The 21,286-nt window shown below is 34.4% G+C and overlaps 1 protein-coding gene across 2 annotated transcripts in view; it reads left to right on the forward strand.

Moving 5' to 3' along the window:
• Klhl1 (kelch-like family member 1) overlaps positions 1-21,286 on the forward strand; it is a 249,553-nt gene that overhangs the window by 161,383 nt on the left and 66,884 nt on the right. For both annotated transcript variants that reach the window (XM_013028584.1, XM_013028661.1), the window contains one exon: positions 17,901-18,087. In XM_013028584.1, the coding sequence (XP_012884038.1) occupies positions 17,901-18,087 (187 nt within the window). The remainder of the gene's footprint in view (positions 1-17,900; positions 18,088-21,286) is intronic.

Here is a 21,286-nt window from a genome sequence, read left to right on the forward strand (position 1 = left end):
GTTCTTTCTGTTAAGGATTTTTCTTTAATCTTTAGCCCATTTATTTATCCAGCAGTTGTTTCTTTGAGAATTTGTTCTTGTTTTTTTTAGATTTCTAAGCATATTTTAGAGTTGAGACCCTTGTCTGTTGTAAGGCTAGTGAAAATCTTCTCCCAGTCCATAGGCTTTCTATTGATCTTGCTAGCTTTGCCATGCAGAAACTCTACAATTCTGTGCAATACCATTTGTCCAAACTTTCTTTGATTTGTTGTGTTTCTGGGTCTTTTTTGGGGGGGAGGTCCGGTCGTGGGGCCTGAACTCTAGGCCTGGGCGCTGTCCCTCAGCTCTTCAGCTCAAGGCTAACGCTCTACCACTTGAGCCACAGCGCCACTTCTGGTTTTTTTCTTTTTGTTTATGTGGCGCTGAGGAATTGAACCCAGGGCCTCAGGCATGCAAGGCAAACACTCTACCACTGAGCCACCTTCACAGCCCCAATTCTGGGTCTCTATTAAAAAAATTTTGTCCTGTGCCAAGGAGCCCTAGAGTTTCTCTTATTCCTTTCTGTAATGTGTTCAGGGTATCTGCTTTGGCTTTGTGGTCTTTGATCCATTTGGAGTTGATTCTGGTGCAGGGTGATTAACATCGTGAAAATGGCAACACTGCCAAAGGCTATCTACAAATTCAAACTATCAATATTCCAACCTCATTCTTCAATGAAATAGAAGAAGCAACTCAAAAATCCAAAGACCTTGAATAGCAAAAGCAATCCTTAGAACAAAGAACAGTGCTGGAAGACTATCAATACCAAATTTCAAACTCTACTACAAAGCCATAGTAATCAAAACAGCTTGACACTGGCACAAGAACAGACATGAGGACTAATGGAATAGAAATGAACACCCAGAAATTAATCCACAGACCTATAAACCCCGAATCTTAGCTAAGAGAGCTAAAAAAAATAGAATGGAAGAAAGACAGCCTCTTTAGTAATTGGTGCTGGCAAAATAGGTTAAACACCTTTAAAAAACTAAGGCTTTTTAAAATACACATTTTATTGTTATTGTAGAGTTGATGTGATGTTCAGTTACGTGAGTCAGGGAATGGACCATGTCACTCCTTTCCTCACTCTCTCCCCGTTTTTACTCTGTCCCCATCCACAAGTTGTATAGTTCATATTAATGATGATATTTTTTAAAGATATTTGGCAAGGATTAAGAGAATCATCCAGTGGTACTGAGGATTTAGAGGCTCTGAACTAAGGGGTCAAAGCAAGGAATCATTTCTAAGCAGAGTCAACCTGGGGAAAACCTGTCCACTTGAGTAAATACTAAGCGATACCACTGTAACAACATTGTACATGGAACAAAGAAGAAATGTTTTTAGCTTCTTTCCAATACTTTGATCTTCTGCTAAAAGTTTACAGTAGTTCACACCAACTGAAAACAGGGAGCAATGTGGTGCAGTCTATAGGTTGTCTTCATGGGCTATAGACATTCTAGAAAAGAACAGAAAATGAATGATAGAAGGCCAAAAAAGCAGTACAATAAGGGAGAATAAATAATTAGAAATAAATAACTCAGCATTATATTGCAATAAGTTAGATGATGAAGTGTTATTGTAACCATATATATTCTAACTATTTAGAAGATAAAATTACTAATACAATCTAATTGGGTTGATGTATTAAAGAGAAGTCCAAAGCCTCTATGATTTCCTGCAGAAATGGGGAAAGTCCAGTCTGCAGGCCATATAAACAAAAGAAATCATTTAGTGCATAAAAGGACAGAAAAACATTCTTATTGTTAGGTGCTGGTGACCTGAGTTGTTTTGTTTGGTGGTTTTATATGGTCCATAAATGATATCATAAATGTCCAAAGGGTTCTTGATACAAAAAATATTCCCTGTTTCTGGAGGAAAATTGGATGATGAATGGGTAGATGGAAAGTTAATTGATAATGAATGGAGAAAGAGAAAAGAGATATAATATTTATAAAGATAGGTAGACAGATACATATATACACATATACATAGATACACATAAACATATGTATGTAGATACATACATGAACAGAAATGCTTAAAACACAGTATTAAACATTATAGAATAAATAAATATCAGTCCTTTAAATTTCATTTATGATAAATCCTTCTTTCATCCATGAAAATATTTTCTTTTCGATATAGGCTGTATTATTTTTCAATTCCTGGAAAACATGTATTTACCATTATTGATTAAGTTTGAGCAAGATTCTACTGAAGAAGTATTTCTGTGTCAGATAATAGATTAAGTACATCTGTTTGTCTCTTAGAGCCCCTTGCCCATATCTGTATCAATAATCATATCTCCTAATAACATGACACTTTGATCTTATAGCTATTTCTCCTTTTCATTGTAAATCATGATGCTTAATATTTTGAAAAACAATTCTATTTATGTTTACATTTATATTCTTAGAACAATTCCTCTACAAATGTAGGAATGTGATAAATGGCCTTTGCATCAATTAATTAGATGCATTCTTCTGGATATTGTTATTAATAACTTTAACTTACATTGCTACGTGGAGAGAAGTAATTAATTTTTATTGCTTTTTTCTCCTTGTTTTCAATCACAATAAAGGAAGAATAATCCCCACTCAATATTTAGTAAACTTAAAACTGTTCTTAACTGTGGTTAAGAACCTTGGTCTTAGTAAAACAGATCTGCACAATACTTAGAGCTGTCTCTTTCTTCCCAACAATTGCAACAGAAACACCTGTCGTTCTCTTCACTAAGAGAGTATCTTATGAAAGAACACTTTTCTAACGTTTTCACAGTGGTACATGGATGTGATCTTCTCAGTTGCTTGTGGAAAGTTGCTGGTAGTTACTGATACAGAGATCTCACTGTAACTTGATGATCTTTTTACCTTTTACAACTGCTCTTATCAAAATGTCCAAAGCTATAGATATTGATTTATAACTATTGTTCAAATTTAATATATATGTATCTTTTGCTCTTGATTTGTTCAAATAATGTAGTAATGTTTTATACCCGCCTATTTTGTATTTTTAATATGTATTTTAACATTATTCCCTACTCAAAGATGTCAGAAAGTTTTTTCCCCAAATATTGAATTTTCTAGTTTCTGAACACAAAAGTTAAATGGCTTTATCCTGAAATATTTAGGAGAGTCACATTTCAAATTTTGTGATGGCTTCTACACAAAGTACTTCACTAAGGGCTAAATAGTTCCTTCTGCTTATGAATCTATGTAAATGAATTGCAAAATTAAATTGAACATCACCAGAAGTACATGTTTTAATTACTAATGTGTTTTGAATGTATTATTCATTTGCCAGCATAGATTTGTGCCAAACCTGCATGTAAGGAGGAATTAACAATGTACCACTAGGGGGAGACAGAGACAGCAAGAAATTATCATGTGCAATTAAACAATTGTGGGAGGGAGGAGCAATTGGTAACCTCAGAGTTAGGAAAAGCTTTGATAAAGAAGATGGGTTGATGTACAGTTGGTCTTTGGAAATCAGTAGATGTTTGTCAGGGAAGCAACATATCCAGTGCAATGTAAATACAACCTTCATAATATACAAAGTGTTTGACAAATCTGCAAGATCCAAGTAATTAAAACGTAATGAAAGATGATATCGGGAAAAAAATGAGAAAATTTAGAAATTTATATTGTGTAATATTTACCTTCATCCTTTGGGGGAACCACTGAAGACCTAGCCCAATCAAAATCATCCATCCTTAAAGTAAAATCCAGTGGCTGGTTCAGGAACATGGAGGGTTATTTGGACAAGAGACAAGTTGGACTCTTCTGTCACATGCTTAGAAATGTTATTGGATTAGGGTAGAAAATAGGAGGTTTCTCAGAAGAGTTCCCAAGAGTGGAGACGGACATATCTGTATACAATATGTTGAGGTGAGAGCGGATAGACCAACTAAGGACAGGACAGACCTTCCTAGGAGAAGAGGCTGTATAGCAAAAAAAAAAAAAATATATATATATATATATATATATATATATATATTGTAGAACAATGATTTGCATAACTTTGCAATAGTTCTAACGTTTGAGTAAACTATTCCTAATAGACATCTCTAAATGGGGCAGATTGTTGTCATTCTTTTGTTAGTTTCTTTCAGTAAGAAACTTTCACCCAAATACTTTCAGAAGTCACTAAAAAAAGTTAAGCAAGGTATAATTTTCTTTTTCATCTGATTCAAGTCTTTCATGTAATTTCAGTATAAATCACATGTATTTTTGATAAAAAATCTTGATTATACCATATAAATCAAGAAGTAAATTGACATGACTTAGTGTCGATGTGTTATCCCCATGGTGTTATCACTTGAACACAACAAACGGAGATGTGACTGTGAAATATTCACAATGCAGATTCAGTCAAACTTCAGTGTATGAAACTAGGATTTACATTTAAACAAAGATCACATGGAAATAGGCACAGACTGCCACAAGAGATCACAGGCATACTACATTCTTGTTACACCTGGAATCCAGAGGACCCAGTGTGTGGGGGGGGGGAGGGTGGAGTGAGAAGGGGGGATTCTGGTAGCCATGAAAAAAAATGTGAATAGTATTTTGTTCGTTCTAGGAATTAGACAGTACTTTGAACGTATTTTTCACAGATATCACTGGATGTAGAATGTAGACTTTCAAACAATTCAAATGAATTTCCCCATTCAATTACCAAGAAAAAGAAAACTAAAGAAAAAAATTTAAATGATTATTTTGAGTTTAATTTTACAGTCAGAGGATAGAGTGCTTACTTTGTATGAGTGAGGATCTAAGCTCAACCTCATCAAGGCAACAACTTAAATATAATATGAGAAAATGTTAAGTATGAATAAGGACACACTACATATTAGGCTTTCTCTTTGCTTATAGGAGAAAATTATACTCTCCTGGAAACTCCTAGTGCTCATAAGATATATTTGTATACATTAATGTTGCTTTTTTTCCCATATTGCACACTCTGAAAATGTTTAGGAAAAACTGGTACTAGGAAGTCAAAACATGGTAAAATGATAAATAAATAGGTCCCACTCGTTAGCCAAACTGAAGAGAATTGTAAACCAGAATTTATTGATGGTTAATCAGGTCTGGTATAACAATGTCACAATATACAAATTTGTACAAATTTGTGAGAAGAAACTTCTAGTACACTGTTGTTTGTCTGTTTCTCCTTGATTTATTATCGATCTCTTCTCCAGAGCTTGGGTTCTCTTATCTCAGTTGTAGCCTCACCCTTGCTGAGTTCCACTGCCTGCATGTTACTTTGTGTTTCCCTACTTGTTTAGAAGTTGTTTTCTTCAAATTAGTTATGCTTTCCAAAATGTTGAAATGATAGTTTGTAAAAAATGGCAATAAAATCTTCCTGATGAAATTGTTAGGAAGTGTAATAAATGAACATATTTAAAAAGTGCTCTGTAAAGTCGAAAATACAACTATAAACACACTCCAGCATTAAAGTAATATATGGTATTTATTATAGAATAATAAAGTAGGTTTGAACGTTATGTTGTATATTATTTTACTTAAAGTTCCGTACATGACATTTAACAACAGAAACCAAGTCATGGCTGTGGGGAAAACCTGTTAAAGGTCATCTTTTAAGGCACATCTTTTAAGGAAAATTGTAAAATTAACTTCATTTGCCAATTAGTCATCACGCATGAAAAATAGGTAATTAACTTTGTAAGATGAAGAAGTACTATCAATTTCAATAGAATTCATCCATTTAAATATTCTTTTGGTTTTCCATTTTAGAATCTAGTTTTACATAAGGTCACAGTAAATATAAATCCAATCTCAAAACCTTCATGGCTCATTCTTGTTTTTCTGTCCTCACCCATTTGTACTTGATGATCTAACAGAATGTGAGAGGAGAGAATTCAGTCATATACACAATCTCTTTTGGTGATAGATACCATTATGACGTTAATGCTCCATCTTAATGTGGAATGCTCAAGGCTGTTACACACCCAAATGCACAGAGCCAACACCTGAGATAGTGTCAAGAACTCAGGTGTGTCTGAGACTTCATTCCTACTTGCAAGTTAACATTTCATCTGCCACAATGTCATGGACTGTTGGGTCTTCGTCCGTCCCACAAAAGACAGACAGGGTCCAAGGAAAGTTAAGTGCTGCGCTTGCCTGTTCCCCAGCCTCCCTCAGCCCAGGAGACAATCAGACACAGCAGGGAGCCAAATCCAGTAGGTAGAAAAACTCCTATAAAAATATTAAATAGTCCATAGGGTGGTGATCAAAATGAAGGTCAGGCCACCAGGTCGAAGGGACAGCTTCTCTTGTGGGCTACTGATTATTTCTGCATTACCAGCGCTGATCACTGCCCAAATCACCCTTGAGGTTGATGCAGATTCCATAGGGCCATTCACAGGATCGGGAGAGTCAGGACAGCCAACAGCTGGAGTGTCGCCATCTGTAATTGTTAGAGAACACAAGAGCTTCTCAAGGGCTGGTTGCCCTTGGGGATGGTTAATAATTGTCTTTCTGGCTTTTGTCTTTAAAACACAAGCCTGGGCCATGGCCTTTTTTGTTGTTGTTGTTGTTTGTTAGCTTATTCTTGGGCATCCTCCTGTATAGAGGAAATGGGTAAAAACGTAAGGTTCCTGGCAGGGATCCAAATGGGAGCGGACTCCCCTATGGGGAAAACGCATCCAAATCCCCTTCCCATAGTAACTAGGGGGTCAGGTCCTCTCCATTGTTGTGTCAGGGGGTCCTTCCACCTGACTTTCACTTGGGGCTTAGGGTTTAGTTGTCCCCAGTGCTTCTGAAATCTGGATTCAGTTGCCCCTTTTGACAAATTTAAAAACAAAGCTATCTGTAACTGTATATGGGGGCTAACTCCCCCTTTTTTGTTTTATAGGCTATCAGAATAGAGATTAAAGGGTTTTTGAATGTCCTGAAGGGCCATAATTATGGCCAGCATTTCCTTATATTGTAATTGTAGGGACAGAAACCCATTACAACAGCCAATTGATTTCCCCTAAAAGACTCTGAAGTTGGGTTACGATTAGAGAGGCTGGAATATCCAGCAAAGGCTTAAGGGGGCTGGCCTGAGTCAAGGTAAGGTGGGTCCCGAGCACCTTAAAAGGAGCTACCTTTTGAATTTTATTAAGGGCTATGGTAAACCCCCCTTTTTTAATATGGCGAGAACCTGGGCCCGAAGGCCCTCCAGGCAGCTTGGGTCTCGGTGCCCCAGAATTATATCATCCATGTAGGCATAGGCAAGGGAGGTATCTGAACCCAGCACAGGCCCTAAAAGTGTAGCCAAGTATTGTTGGCAGAAGGCCAGGCTATTGGCCATATCCTGTGGCAGCACTGTCCATTCAAACCTCCGATCAAACCTCCACAAAAGACAGACGGGGTCCAAGGAAAGGTAAGTACTGCGCTTGCCTGTTCCCCAGCCTCCCTCAGCCCAGGAGACAATCAGACACAGCAGGGAGCCAAATCCAGCAGGTAGAAAAACTCCTATAAAAATATTAAATAGTCCATAGGGTGGTGATCAAAATGAAGGTCAGGCCACCAGGTCGAAGGGACAGCTTCTCTTGTGGTGCTACTGACGATTTCTGCATTGCCAGCGTTGATTACTGCCCAGGTCACCCCTTGAGGTTGGAGATTCCATAGAGCCATTCACAGGATCGGGAGAGTCAGGACAGCCAACAGCTGGAGTATTGCCATCTGCAATTGTTAGAGAACACAAGAGCTTCTCAAGGGCTGGTTGCCCTTGGGGATGGTTAATAATTGTCTTTCTGGCTTTTGTCTTTAAAACACAAGCCTCGGCCAATGGAAGATGGCAGGGAAAAAAAAAAGCTCCTAGGTCAGAGGAGGAATAAATATGTGATGAGAGCAATAGACAAGCCTAGCAGTTATTGTTGATTTCTTTCTCTCTCTCTCTCTCTCTCTCCTTCCTTTCTTTCTTCCTTCCTTCCTTTCTTTCTTTCTTTCTTTCTTTCTTTTCTTTCTTCATTTCCACAATTGCTGATTACCACAGGTGTGATGAAGGACATCTGGTCATGCTGCATGTGTAATGGGTGAAACTGGAGGCAAGAAGACATGAAATTAAGGACACTGAATGCTTTGTAATGGAAGTGACTTGGCAGTAACTCTCTCTCTCTCTCTCTTCATTTTCTCCTTTCTCTCTCTTTATTCTAAAGGGAAACACTATCACTTGTGAAATTATTTGCCTTCAAAACACTCTTCAAATTACAGACCAGAAATGTGCTTCTTTCATGAAGACATGAAGAATTGTTTCTCAGAAGAAATAAAAAGATTAGACTATCAGTACTAATGATGATAAAATGTTCAGTTCTCTAGAGCTTCTCTCATTGCTCTGATACACAGCCTCCCTACTTTCTCACCAGTGGGGAGCTTATTTTATTATTCTGAAGCAGTACTTAGTCAAATCATTGATAATTTCTCAGTTTCCATGTAAATTCTAACCTTGTTATTTTTTGTTAATACCATCTGTTCTAGTTATTGCTATAAATATTTTCACATATGTTGTAGAATGAATGCATATAATTTATAATTCCAATACATATAATGTATATTTTATATGCATATAATAATTAATACAAATAATTTTAATAAATATTAACACCCAACAAATTATTTCTTATAAAAATACATTTCTAATATCTCAAATATGTTTTATTTCCAAACACAGTTACTTAAAAGTGAAAAAAAAGTCTTAACATTATATGAGTTATTTTATTTTATTTTATTCTCCCTTTGGTAGTCATCGTCTTCATGTATGTCATTGTTTTAGGTGTTAGCTGATTCACTTAATTTTCTAAGACTATTTTGGTCCAGTTATAATTTTCTTTGTGGGACTAGACCAAATTGTAACAAAGATATGTAAATGAGGAATGACCTCAACCATAAGTAGCAATCAGAATTTCATAGAAACAAGCCAAATTGTACACACAGATTAATAACACAAACAAAAGTTTATACATAATACCTTCTCTTTGTTGTGACAAATCATATATCTATGTATTCCTTTTGCCTTTTCTGATGGGGTTAATAGTTAAACAGTTGACTTCAAGTTAGGAATCTGTGATTCTATCTATTAAAACAATCAAATCATTTTGAAAGTTTATGTCCCCAAGCTCAGGATGTGCTTGTCTTTCTTTGAGCTGTGAAATGATCTCCTTCCATTGTATTTCAAATGAACTCTATAAATGTTTCCAAGATGGAATGGAGGAAAGGGGAAGAGTAGAGTTGTGAGTTGTATTTTTCTTTTAGGAGGTGCTGGGAAAGAATAGTCCCTCTATTCTGTTAGTTTCTCTCACTTATTTTTAAGATGTTCTAACAACTTAGTTTTCTAGATAAAATACAGGTGCAAAATCAAAGCAAAGTAAAAGACAAAATAGCTAACAAAAATGTACCAAAGCAAAACAATTGGTTGCGTGAGATTGGCATTATATATGTTGTACTGAGAGTACAATTACTTCCAGTGATACAAACTTGGTAAAGCTTGACATGGAATGGTGAATATCATTTTGAATAATGATCTCCCAGCATAAACATACACATTGAGGTGATTGCTGTAGCTGTTCCCAAGGACATTCAACTGCTAGGGAAGTACAGAAGAGTGGGTACTTTTTCAATTCCTGTTTTGAGAAAGCTATCCAAGTGAAAACTGTGCTGTTAGATGACAGCAGGCCATTTCTCACACAGTCGAATATACTGTTAATTAAGTATTAAAACTAATAAGCATAAGCTTTGTTATATAGAAAGTTGATGCAATTAGAAATTGATTGGTTATTTTTCACATGTACTAAAGAAACTGATATATACTTTGACATCTTCCCATTTGTGTAATACCTTTAGTCTTGATTACTAGGTTCGCATTTTTCCTTATCCCTGAAGTTTTCTATTAGGTGAAGATTTTTCTGCAGTTCATTTTATAACAAAACATTAAAATCTCTACAAAGTGTATGCTCAATGGAATTGGCTTTACATGGGGAAAATAATTTTAATCCCTTATTGACTTGCAAGATGCATCCACCTTGATGTTTTCACAGAAACTTATTTCACTGATGGTGATCAAAAGAGGCAAGTTGGGCTTTGATCAGAATAACTCTAAAGAAAACTGGAAATCTGCAAATAAGGAGTGATTAAAATTCCTTCTCCATCTTCCCTTAGTGAAATGAAGGAAGCAAAATACTGACTGATACCTTTTAATTAGTGTGAGGCAAATTAAAAGGGTTCTATTTAAAGATGATTGAGTTAAGGCTGAAGAAAAGCTAAAGTTTAACATGAGGTACACATAATTATTGAAATCAATCAGTTTTCCAAATTTTAAACTGAATGTAGTCTCTTCAAATGCTGCCCTGAATATTTATTTCAAAGTATTTCTAAGAGTTTTTACCACCAGAATTAACTTCTCAAAGAAAAAGTGGAGACATGAAGGAAGAATGATCAATCTAAAAAAAAATACTCTTTGCTCCTTACATGTTTTATTTTGTTTCTATTCAATTTAACTACTGTATCCACGATTCATGAACTGATAGCCTTTATAAACAAAACAAAACAAAACAAAAAGTAGTTCCTCCCTTTGATCATTAAACTGACACGGTTTATACAATGTGTGGGCCACTTGTAAATTTGTCTTTCTCCAAATTAGATACATAGAATAAGGATAGTCTTATTTAGAAAGAAAGAAAACTCAGAAAAATGCTATAAGGCAAATGCAAGCATACTAATTTTATTAAAGTTAATATTAATTTTACTTTATCTTTGGTAGTACATTGGACATAATATATTTGTAGATAAATAATGATAATGACAATTATACTTCCCTCTGTGACACAGGATATAGTTCATTTAATATTGTGAAAGTGATACTTTATGCAACTCAAAGGTTAGCAATATCTTCAAGTAATACCCTGCTACTGAGTATGCAAATGTCTCTTTCATTCATCTTGTAAAGTCCTCACAAAGCACAAATGTGCGACAAAATCTTCTTCTAAATTTGAATCAATGTTTATCTCTTCATGAAGCTTGCAAAAATGGGTTACCAATTCTGAAAAATGTGTTGCCAATCAGAAATCTTTTGTGAGTGATCTAAAGAAACCACAAGCAAAAATGTAGCTTCAGTGGAAGAATCTTCACACGATTAAATGCATTATTCTCCAGTAATCCACCTACAAACTAAGATGAATAATATACAATAATAAAAATTAATTGCATAATTATAAAAGATTATAAAGTTTATATCACTTTACTGTTCATAGTCCACAATAAAATTTTAGATAATACATATAGTATTTATGAATGAGATAAATACATATATTTATTTTCTAATGAACACTTTTTCTAAATATAAACAGTAAAACAAAAAACAATGAATTCTGATTACTAAAAAAAGTAAGGCTTTAACCTTAAGGAGTTCAAATTACAGATGAGAAGAAAGTAAGCCTACAGAAGTTCTTTAAGAAGGAAGCATGCCTCAATATAAGTCAGACTGATTGGTCAAAAGAACAAAATCGTGGGAAAAAATACAACAAATAATTCATATGCATATAAAATATGCAAAGTTCTAGAGGTGCAATAAGGTATGCATATGGATTCTGTGTAGGAAGCCATATCAAGAAATATTTTAATAGTGTAATTAAAACAAGAAATAAGTTACAACAACAGTAAACTATGAATTTTTGTGTTTAGATACAAAAAATTCTGAGTTCTGTATGCCATATTTTATAGCCCTGATAAAGACTTACATCATTCATCTTTCCCAGAAATTCAAATATACTTAATTCAAATTATTATAAGTGACGTTTAGAATTTCACTTTAGTTTCTTAAATTTTATTGTCAAAATGATGTACAGAGGGGTTACATTTTAAGTGTAAGGTAGTGAGTACATTTATTGTCAAACTTACTACCCTCTCCCTCATTTTTCTCCCACTTTCCGGCTCACCCAGCCCCCCCCCCAGTTATACAGCTCATTTCCCACATATTGTCTTGTGAGTATCACAAAATACTCACATTGGTTCTCCCTTTGTCTCCTGTCTCAGCATTTTGTTGTTCCCCTTCCCTTCCTTAATTCAGATAAAAATATATACAACACCTGCGTACCAAAATCAAATACAGAGATTAACAGAGGATAATCCATAGGGGGGAAATACAAAAGAAACAAGAAATCACAAAGTATATTAAAAAACAACAACAAAGAAAACCTCTGTGTCCATGTCTCTGGGTTCATTTCATTTAGCATCATCTAATATGATCATATGACATAAATATTGAGCTTTTCTGTTCATCTGCTAGGACTACCCTAGACATATACTAATTATTAAAAATGAGGGAAACCATGGGACTTAGGTTTCTTTGGGTCTGGCTTACTTCACTTATTTTTTTCTAAGTCTTTCCATTTTCTTACAAATGGGGCTATGTCATTCTTTATGATGGAAGCATAGAATTCCACTGTAGAATTTCACATTTTTAATTAAAAAATAAAAACAAGGTGTAGAATAGAAGTGACTTTGGTTAGTATTATAGCTACATTATTTGGTAAAATTTTGGTTCATAGGTTGGCTGAGATAATGAGATATAAATAAAATGATTATTGCGTGAAGAATTGTAGCCAGGATAAAATTAATATAATATATATGTTTATATATATTTATTCATATTCTCCTAATTAAGTAAAACAGCCTAAAGACAACTAAGTTACTAACTAAGTTAGTAGTGGAAATAAAGAAACATTGCAAGTAATCAAGAAAATTAGAAGACACATCAATCATAGAAGGAAGAATAACAATGGGAACTATACAGATGGAGTTAACAGTTAAAATGTATGAGGTGGGATGTTCAGAAAAACTCCTGGTTACATTCTTTCACATTCTTTCTTTCTTTTTTTGTCAGTTGTGGGGCTTGAACTCTGGGCATGGGAGCTGTCCCTGCGCTCTTCAGTTCAAGGCCAGCATGCTACATCTTGAACCACATCGCCACTTCCAGTTTTCTAGTGGTTTTTGGAGACAAGAGTCTCACGGACTTTCCTGCCTGGGCTGACTTTGAACTGTGATCCTCATATCTCAGCCTCCTGAGTAACTAAGATTACAGGCGTGAGCCACCGGCGCCCGGCTAGTTACAGTATTTCTAATTAAGAGTAAATAACTTTATGGTGATGGGCAGGAGTCAAAATATTTTATGTAAGGTACTTTTGCTATTGATGATGATTATTAATAAGCAGGTTGGCAGTCATAACAGGGATATATTGTTTAGAAATATCAGCTTGCTGGTAAGCAAAACTATTTTGTAAGAAATATAAGGAATTGTAGTTATGATTACTTTATGAGTCAAACTTGAAATTGACATTAAATATATTTATGCTTGTGTGTTTTCCGATTTCAATAATGAGTAAAGTAATGGGCACACTAGTACTTTAGCTGTAGAGTATTAAATGATTGTCCACTATAGTAACGGTTAACAGAATCATAGGGCTTATTGTTTTGTGATACTAAAATAGATGAGCCAGACATAATTTTTCTGAGATTCTACTAGAAACACACACACACACACGCACACACACACACACACACACACACACACAACTTAAATAGAAATACATATAAATAATTAATTAGCTAACAAAAGCGTATTTGTTCCCAATTGTTTTAGCGACTTTGTCCTCATGGAAGCAAAGAACTTATAGCTGGACTTTGAATCTTAGCATCATTTCTTAAGAGAAGCTTGGAAGGAAAAAATGTTACCTTGACAGAAAGGGGTGAAGGAAAGAGAGCAAGGGAAGGAGCTGTGGGTAAAACAAGGTAGAATAAAAGAGGTAAGATTGGGTATAAAGGTTTGGATTAAGGAAATGGCATCATTCAATCTGATAGACATTAGAAAAGCTAAAATAGAAAATACAGGGCAATGCATGTTAGGGTTTTAGGAAAAAAGTTTAAGAATATGGACTGACTGCTTCCAAACTAATATAGTGAAACTGAGCAATGACTTACAAAAATAAGAAATGATTCTGTTTTTAAATGTAAACTAACTGGCTAAATTGAGAAAGAATTTCTAAGAAATTAGGAGAAAGATATATTAAACAGGTTGGTTCAAACAAGCAAAACATTTTTGTTATATATGTAATTTATGCAAATAAAACACTTTCAGGCATTTCTCGTAAGTAGTTCTTTACACATTATATAGAGAACCCATGATCTGATTCCATGTAAATCAACTCTGAGCCTGTTTGTGACTCAGCACCACAATATAGTGGTAAGATATATATAGTAAGATCATGTCTCATTTCCAGAGAGGCATTCTGTATCCATTCTGCTTGTTAATGTTCAAGCAGAGAATAAAATGGTCAGTAGTGTTAAAAACTTGCCAATATGAATGAATTCACTGGTGTTATCAGCCTGTATTCAGTAACTATTGAGGTATCTCCAGGACCTATTAGCCCACCTTGACCAAAATAGGTGCTAAATAAATAGTATCTAGATTATTAGATTGCAGTACAATTGTTAAGTAAGGAAGTAATGTTCACACAGTCTCCAGATTTGCTCATTTCCTGTTTAGAAATTCTGATGTTAGAAAAACTGATGTTAAATAAATGAAAGCAATCATAAATTATAGAAGTGCAGAAGTTTGTTTATTAGTGAATAAGTACTGTCATTTGGGTTAATTTTAATGTGCTTTGCTTGTTTTGGTTATGCCATTAGTCTTCTCTATTTTTACTGTCAGCTTATATAATTATTTCTCCACTTAAGGCAATCAACTACTTCTGTATTCAGAATAAAATTAAGGAATCTGCTGATTATTTCATATATAGTTTCTTGTTGTTTCCTCAAATACTAGAAAGAATAACTTGGATGCATCTGCTGTAAGTTTTGCAAGTCAATTTGAAATGAGATAATGAGAAATTTCAAATGCCTCCATTTTTCTAATTGATACTAAGGCATAAAAATGATTGTCACATTGCTTAGCAAAAATATTCATTTTGTCATTTGAATGCAACAAGGACTATTTCACTCTCTTAAAGGTTCATGATTCTACTTTATAGTATGAGGATCTATCTGCTTAGTGTTTATTTCCAAGAGCCTATTACTGGTACTGTAGTCGTGGCTGGCTCCTTTCTGTGGCAGTCCAGACAACTCCATCCAGAATGGGTACCTCAATAGTTATTGATGACAGGCTGAGAACACAAATTAATTAATTAATATCGCCAAGTTTTTAACACTGCTGACCATTTTATTCTCTGCTTGAACATTAACAATTTACAGATAGAATAGGTGCCTCTCTGGAAATGATACACGATCTTACTGTATATTGTGTTGCTTTTCACTGCACCACATCCTGAGTAATAAACAGGCTCAGAGTTGATTTACGTGGAATGAGATCATGGGTTCTCTATACAATTTCTTAAGAACTACTTACTAGAAATGCCTGAACACATTTTAATTGCACAAATCCCATATATAACAAACTGAAATCTAAATTATATTTTTCCTATAGCATATGGGATATGTCAAACAGAAAACTTGAAAGTCTGTTATGAAGCCCAGTTATTCTTTTAGAAGTGTCACTTCTAATGAGAATCAATTTTGTTTTATAGATTCTAATTTTGTGAGTTGATTTTACCAAAAGACCCAATAGCAAAATAAAAGTTTGATGTACTATGGAATAATATGAAGTTTATGAAATTTCGTCACTTGGTTGTGAAATAGAAAATGTTTTAATAACTGTGATAGCCTAAAGATAGAGTATGGAAAATTTAATATGTTCTTTTGTCTGTAGAAGTTTAACTTCTATTTCTTTACGTATTTGTTAGATATTGCATTCCATTTTTCTATGGAATCTTATGACCACATGAAAGGATTACATATGCTTACTCTATATGGACAGATTCAGTTACATTTCCTTTCAAATTTACTTCTCATTAATTCAGTAGACTTATTTAAGGTCTAGAAATTTTTACACTAGTAGGAGTGTGTTGCTGTAATTTATATTGCTTTAGTGTTGTTACTTTATAACATTTTTAGAAAGATATCTGTAATAAAAACTTTTGTAATGTAAATATTTTCAATTTGTTTTTTTAATTGTATTTTATTGTGAAGATGCTGTACAGAGGGGTTACAGTTATATGAGTACGGTAATGAGTTGCTGTTCTCCCATTATCCCTGAATTTTTTATTAGAGTGTATAACAGGTTTTTATTAGATTATATCATATTATAACATACATAAGAGCAAATCAATCAGTAAATATAAATCCATGTGTTTCCTTTCTTATTTATGATAATATATAAAATATATTTATAGGAATAATTCAGTATCTATACAGATAAAGTAACAAAGAATAGCTCTATAAATATTTTATAAATTATTATCCCCTATATTGTAAAATGAAACAAAAATAATATGTAGTTTATATAGTATTTTATTTTATTAACCTGTTGTGTAATTGAAGAACTAAAACAGATGGGGTCAATTTGATGACAAATCCTTATATATTTTCTTGTATTTATAACTGAAAATGTACTCAATAGTTATCAATTAACATTACTATTATTCTAGCTTCTTAGAGTTGCACAAAGAACTAAAATGCATACACACACAAGCACATAGAAGATTTCTCACGGTAGTACTTGAAAAATTCAAAGACTCAACCTCAGGAAAATATGTCACTTGACATTCTTAAGAGAGGATCATATAGATGCAGTAGCTATGAACACCTGATCATATAAAATAATATTTACCAAAGTATATACTCCAAAAAGTGGAAAAAATATTTTCTTTCTTTTTATTTTTCTTTCTTTGTTTCTGTGTTTGTTTCATTTCCTTTTGTCTTATTTGTTTGTTTGTCTTTGGTAGGGTAACAGGTGAGGTGGGCACAGAACTGGTGGGATCATGGGTGAACAAATGTAGCAGTGATACTTAATAGACCCTATGTTAAAAAATGACTTAGGCAACTTGTGGGTGGGGATGGAAGGGGAAAACAGGGAGAGAGCAAGGGAAGAGGCGATATAGTGAAAGAAACTGTACACTTTTAAGTGAATACAAAACCCCTCTGTACATCACCTATATAATAAAAATAAATATTTGTTTAAATAAAAGAAAATTCAGCTGGGTGTTGATGGCTCACAACTGTAATCCTAGCTATTCAGGAAGATGTGATCATCAGAAGATTGAAGTTCAAAGACAGCCTAGGCAGGAAAGTCTGTGAGAATCTTATTTCCAATAACCACCAGAAAAATGGAAGTGGCTCTGTGGCTTAAGTGGTAGAGAGCCGAGGGAAGAGTGCCTAGGCAAGGAGTTGAAGCCCCTGACTATCTACCCACCCAAAAAATATATATATATGTCATTTAGTAGAATTATTTTAAGCAGTTTTGTACTTGGGTAATTTTTGTTTCTTATATAAATATGAGCTTATAGTTTTTAAAGATTAAACATAATATTTTGTTAACATATTTTGTTAAAATTAATTTCACATGGTTAAAAAGCCAATAAGGCATAATTCATTTTAACTAAATTAATCCTCTCTACTTAAATTTTGTGTATATATCAACAGTAGTATTTGACCATATTTTAATTTAAAATGTTGCTTGCATTAATGTTAACATTTAAAGATACCAGTATCTATGTTGAGTATCTAGTTATGTAACACCTAATCCAAATCTGAATTGAGCACCTTGATTTTAAATTTTTGTGTCCAGGAAAAAATTATATAAATATATATATATATATATATATATGTTTTTGTCTTATTTAACTTCTTAACTATGTGCATAAGGCATTTATACTATATTCTCCAAATATGAGTAAGGTAATAGACATTAAATCTCTAATTTTACTACTTACGATTTATGCTCATACCCTTATCAGACAATATGAACAGTGATTAATTTATTATTCACAGATATTGGCTGACTTAGAAAACCATGCATTATTTAAGAATGATCTGGAATGTCAAAAGCTGATTTTGGAAGCAATGAAGTACCACCTACTGCCAGAAAGAAGAACTTTAATGCAAAGCCCAAGAACTAAGCCCAGAAAATCTACAGTTGGCACTCTGTATGCAGTTGGAGGAATGGATAATAATAAAGGTATGTAATACCAGATCTTTATTAATATATACTGTGTGTAATTTGGTGACTTAATTTAGATATTATAATCTATAAATCCAATAATATTTGTGAATAATTATTTTTTAACATAATCTCTTAAGATTAGATTGAAAAATCAAAACACATTTGAGATTTCTGATATGTACTTGCTTCATCTGCTTCTTTTGAATCTTTTCTTCATTTCCTGTTCATTATGTACAATATTTAAAATGAGATGAAAAGAGAATGTGAAGTAAATAAAACACACACACACACACACACACACACACACAAAACCCACTGGCCAGGGCTGGGAAGGTGGCTCAGTGGTAGAGTGCTTGCCTCACATGAGTGAGGCCCTGGGTTCGATTCCTTAGCACCACTAAACAGAAAAAGCCGGAAGTAGCACTGTGGCTCAAGTGATAGAGTGCTAGCCTTGAGCTGAAGAGCTGAGGGACAGCACTCTGGCCCAGGCTCAGGCTCCAGGACCAACAAGGAAAAAAAAAAAAAAACATTGGCCAAATGACACGTGGGGTATATTGAAACGCTATTTCTAGAAACTGAATTTCTCTTATAATTGAACACCTTGATTTTAAAGAATTTCTTTTATTTACTTAGAATTCCATTGTGTGTGTGTGTATACCTTTGTGTGTGTGTGTGTGTATGTTACTTTTTCTTGATCCATTCATCTACCTAGGGGTGGATGGTGAATAATGCTGTGATAAACATAGTTGTAATGGTAGCTTTAGTATGCCCTTGTTTGTGATCATTTGGGTAAATGCCCACAAGTGGGATTGCTGGGTCATAAGGGAGCTCTATGTGGAGTTTTTTGAGATACCTCCATAATGCTTTCCAAAGTGGTTGAACAAATTTACACTCCCACCAAGAGTGCAATCGAGTTCCCTTTTGGCCATATCCCCTCCAGGATCTGTCATTATTATATTTCTTGATTATAGCCATTCTAAGTGGGGTGAGGTGGAACCTCAATGTTGTTTTGATTTGCATTTCTTTTATGACTAGAGAAGTGGAGCATTTCTTCATGTGTCCATTGACCATTCTTATTCCCTCTTCTGAGAAGTCTCTCTTTATGTCTTTATCCTACTTGTTGATGGGGCAGTTGTTTCTTTGAGGATTGGTTTTTGGAGGATTTAAAATTTTAAATATTTTAAATATGAGGCTCTTGTCTGTTGTATGGCTAGTGAAGATCTTCTCCCAGTCTGTGGGCTTTCTATTGATCTTACTAGCTATGCCCTTTTTCATGCAAAAGCTCTGCAGTTTCATGCAATCCTATTTGTCCAACCTTTCTTTGATTTGTTGTATTCTGAGTCTTTATTAAGTAAATTTTGAACTATGCCAAGGAGCCCTAGAGTTTCTCCTATTCCTTCCTGCCCCCCTACTAAAGTTGTAAAGTTCATTTTTAACATAAGGACTTGTACATGTCATTGTTGCAATGGGTCCACCTGTATCCCTACTTAAACAATTTGTTTTTTCCCTTCCCCTCCACAAATTATAACAACATCAAATACAGTGAAAGCAAGGGTTATACCGTGGGGAAGGGACATATTCTTGAGTAGCTAGGATTACAGGTGTGAGCCACTGGTGCCCGGCAGAGAAATTCTTTTATTAGTATATGGTGTCAGTCTTTATCTCTTCTCACTAATTTTAATTTGAAGTATATTTTATCTGATATTAGGGTTGCTACTCCAGCCTGTTTGGGGAGTCTGTTTGCTTGGTAGATTTTATTCCAGCATTTCCCTTTCAGAACATGTTTGTTTTGGTGAGGAAGGCGTGTCTCTTGAAGACAGCAGAGAGATGGATACTGTTTTTTGATCTAACTAGAAATTATATTTCGTTTGATTCTAAAGTTAAGTTCATTAATATTGAGAGTTAGGATTGAGAGGTGTTTGGAAGTTCCTGTCATGTTATCCACCTTCTTAAGGGCTGTATCACTTAGGTTCTGCCTATGTTTCTCTGGTTCTTTGTATGGGGGCTGTTTCTCTGCTTTCCTCATGTTCTAGTTGGTTCTCCACATGTAGGACATCTTTAAATATCTTTTGTACTGCTGGATTTGTGGAGACATATTGTTCCAATTTTTCTTTGATTTGGAAGGTTTTTATTTTTCCCTCAGTTATGTAGGAGAGTTTAGCTGGGTATACTATTCTTGGTTGATACTAGTTTGTCGTTAGCACATGGCATACTTCATTCCAGGCTCTTCTTGCTTTCATGGTCTCTGCTGAGAAATCTGTAGTTATCCTGATTTGTTTTCCTTTAGAGGTGATTGATCTTTTCTCCCTGAAATCTTTAAGGATCCTTTCCTTGGTTTCTATTGATCCTGTGTAATTACAATGTGGTGGTGGGATGTTGTGCTCTAGTCTGGTCTATTTGAGGTTCTAAAGGCTTTTTGTATGTGAATGGGACTATCCTTTTGCATGTTTGGGAAGTTCTCAATTAGGATTTTATTAAATAAATTTACTTTGAACTTTGGCTTCTGTTTCTAGGCCCTCTTCTACACCAACTGGCCTTAAATTACACCTTCTGATGGTGTCTTCTATATACTAAATAGATCTATCATTTTTTTTGTCTTTGTTTTGAATTGTCGGCTCACTTTACATAATGTCTATGCAGTCTTCTACCCCAGAGATATGATTTACTGCATGGTCTAGCCTATTATTCAAACTTCCTTTTTTAAAAATTTCCCTTCCTTCTAATTATTCAGTTTTAATGACTTCAATTCTTTGTTGAAGCTTTGTTTTAGATCTTGTATGGGTTTGCCTCCTTGATTTGGTTTTCCATGTTCACTCCCTTTCCTTTTGTTGGAATTCATTCAGCTTTCTGGTTTCAGATTCCATGAATTTCTCTATTAATATTTTGTTTGCCTTATAACGCTCCTGCATAGTTTCATGTAGGCTTTCACTTTTTTCATTCAACATGTTTACAAGTCATATTTGCAAAGCATTTGATAGGTGTCCCCTGGACTTTTTCTTAATTGCTCTGTTGCCTTGTCCTTGGTCAGGGTTCAAATTCCCTGACTTGCCACTTTTTCTTGTGTTTCAATGGCTTGTTCTGCCCATTTGGGAATAAAAGAAAATCCAATTCCTTCCTAGAACACCAGTAGCTGCATAAATTTGGAGGTTTATAATTAACAATGGGCATTTTCACTCTATTTTACCTTTTTTGGGAGTGAGTGTGTACCTAATTA

The sequence above is a fragment of the Dipodomys ordii genome, unplaced genomic scaffold (genome assembly GCF_000151885.1).
Source record: "Dipodomys ordii isolate 6190 unplaced genomic scaffold, Dord_2.0 Scaffold1, whole genome shotgun sequence".
NCBI lineage: Eukaryota > Metazoa > Chordata > Mammalia > Rodentia > Heteromyidae > Dipodomys > Dipodomys ordii.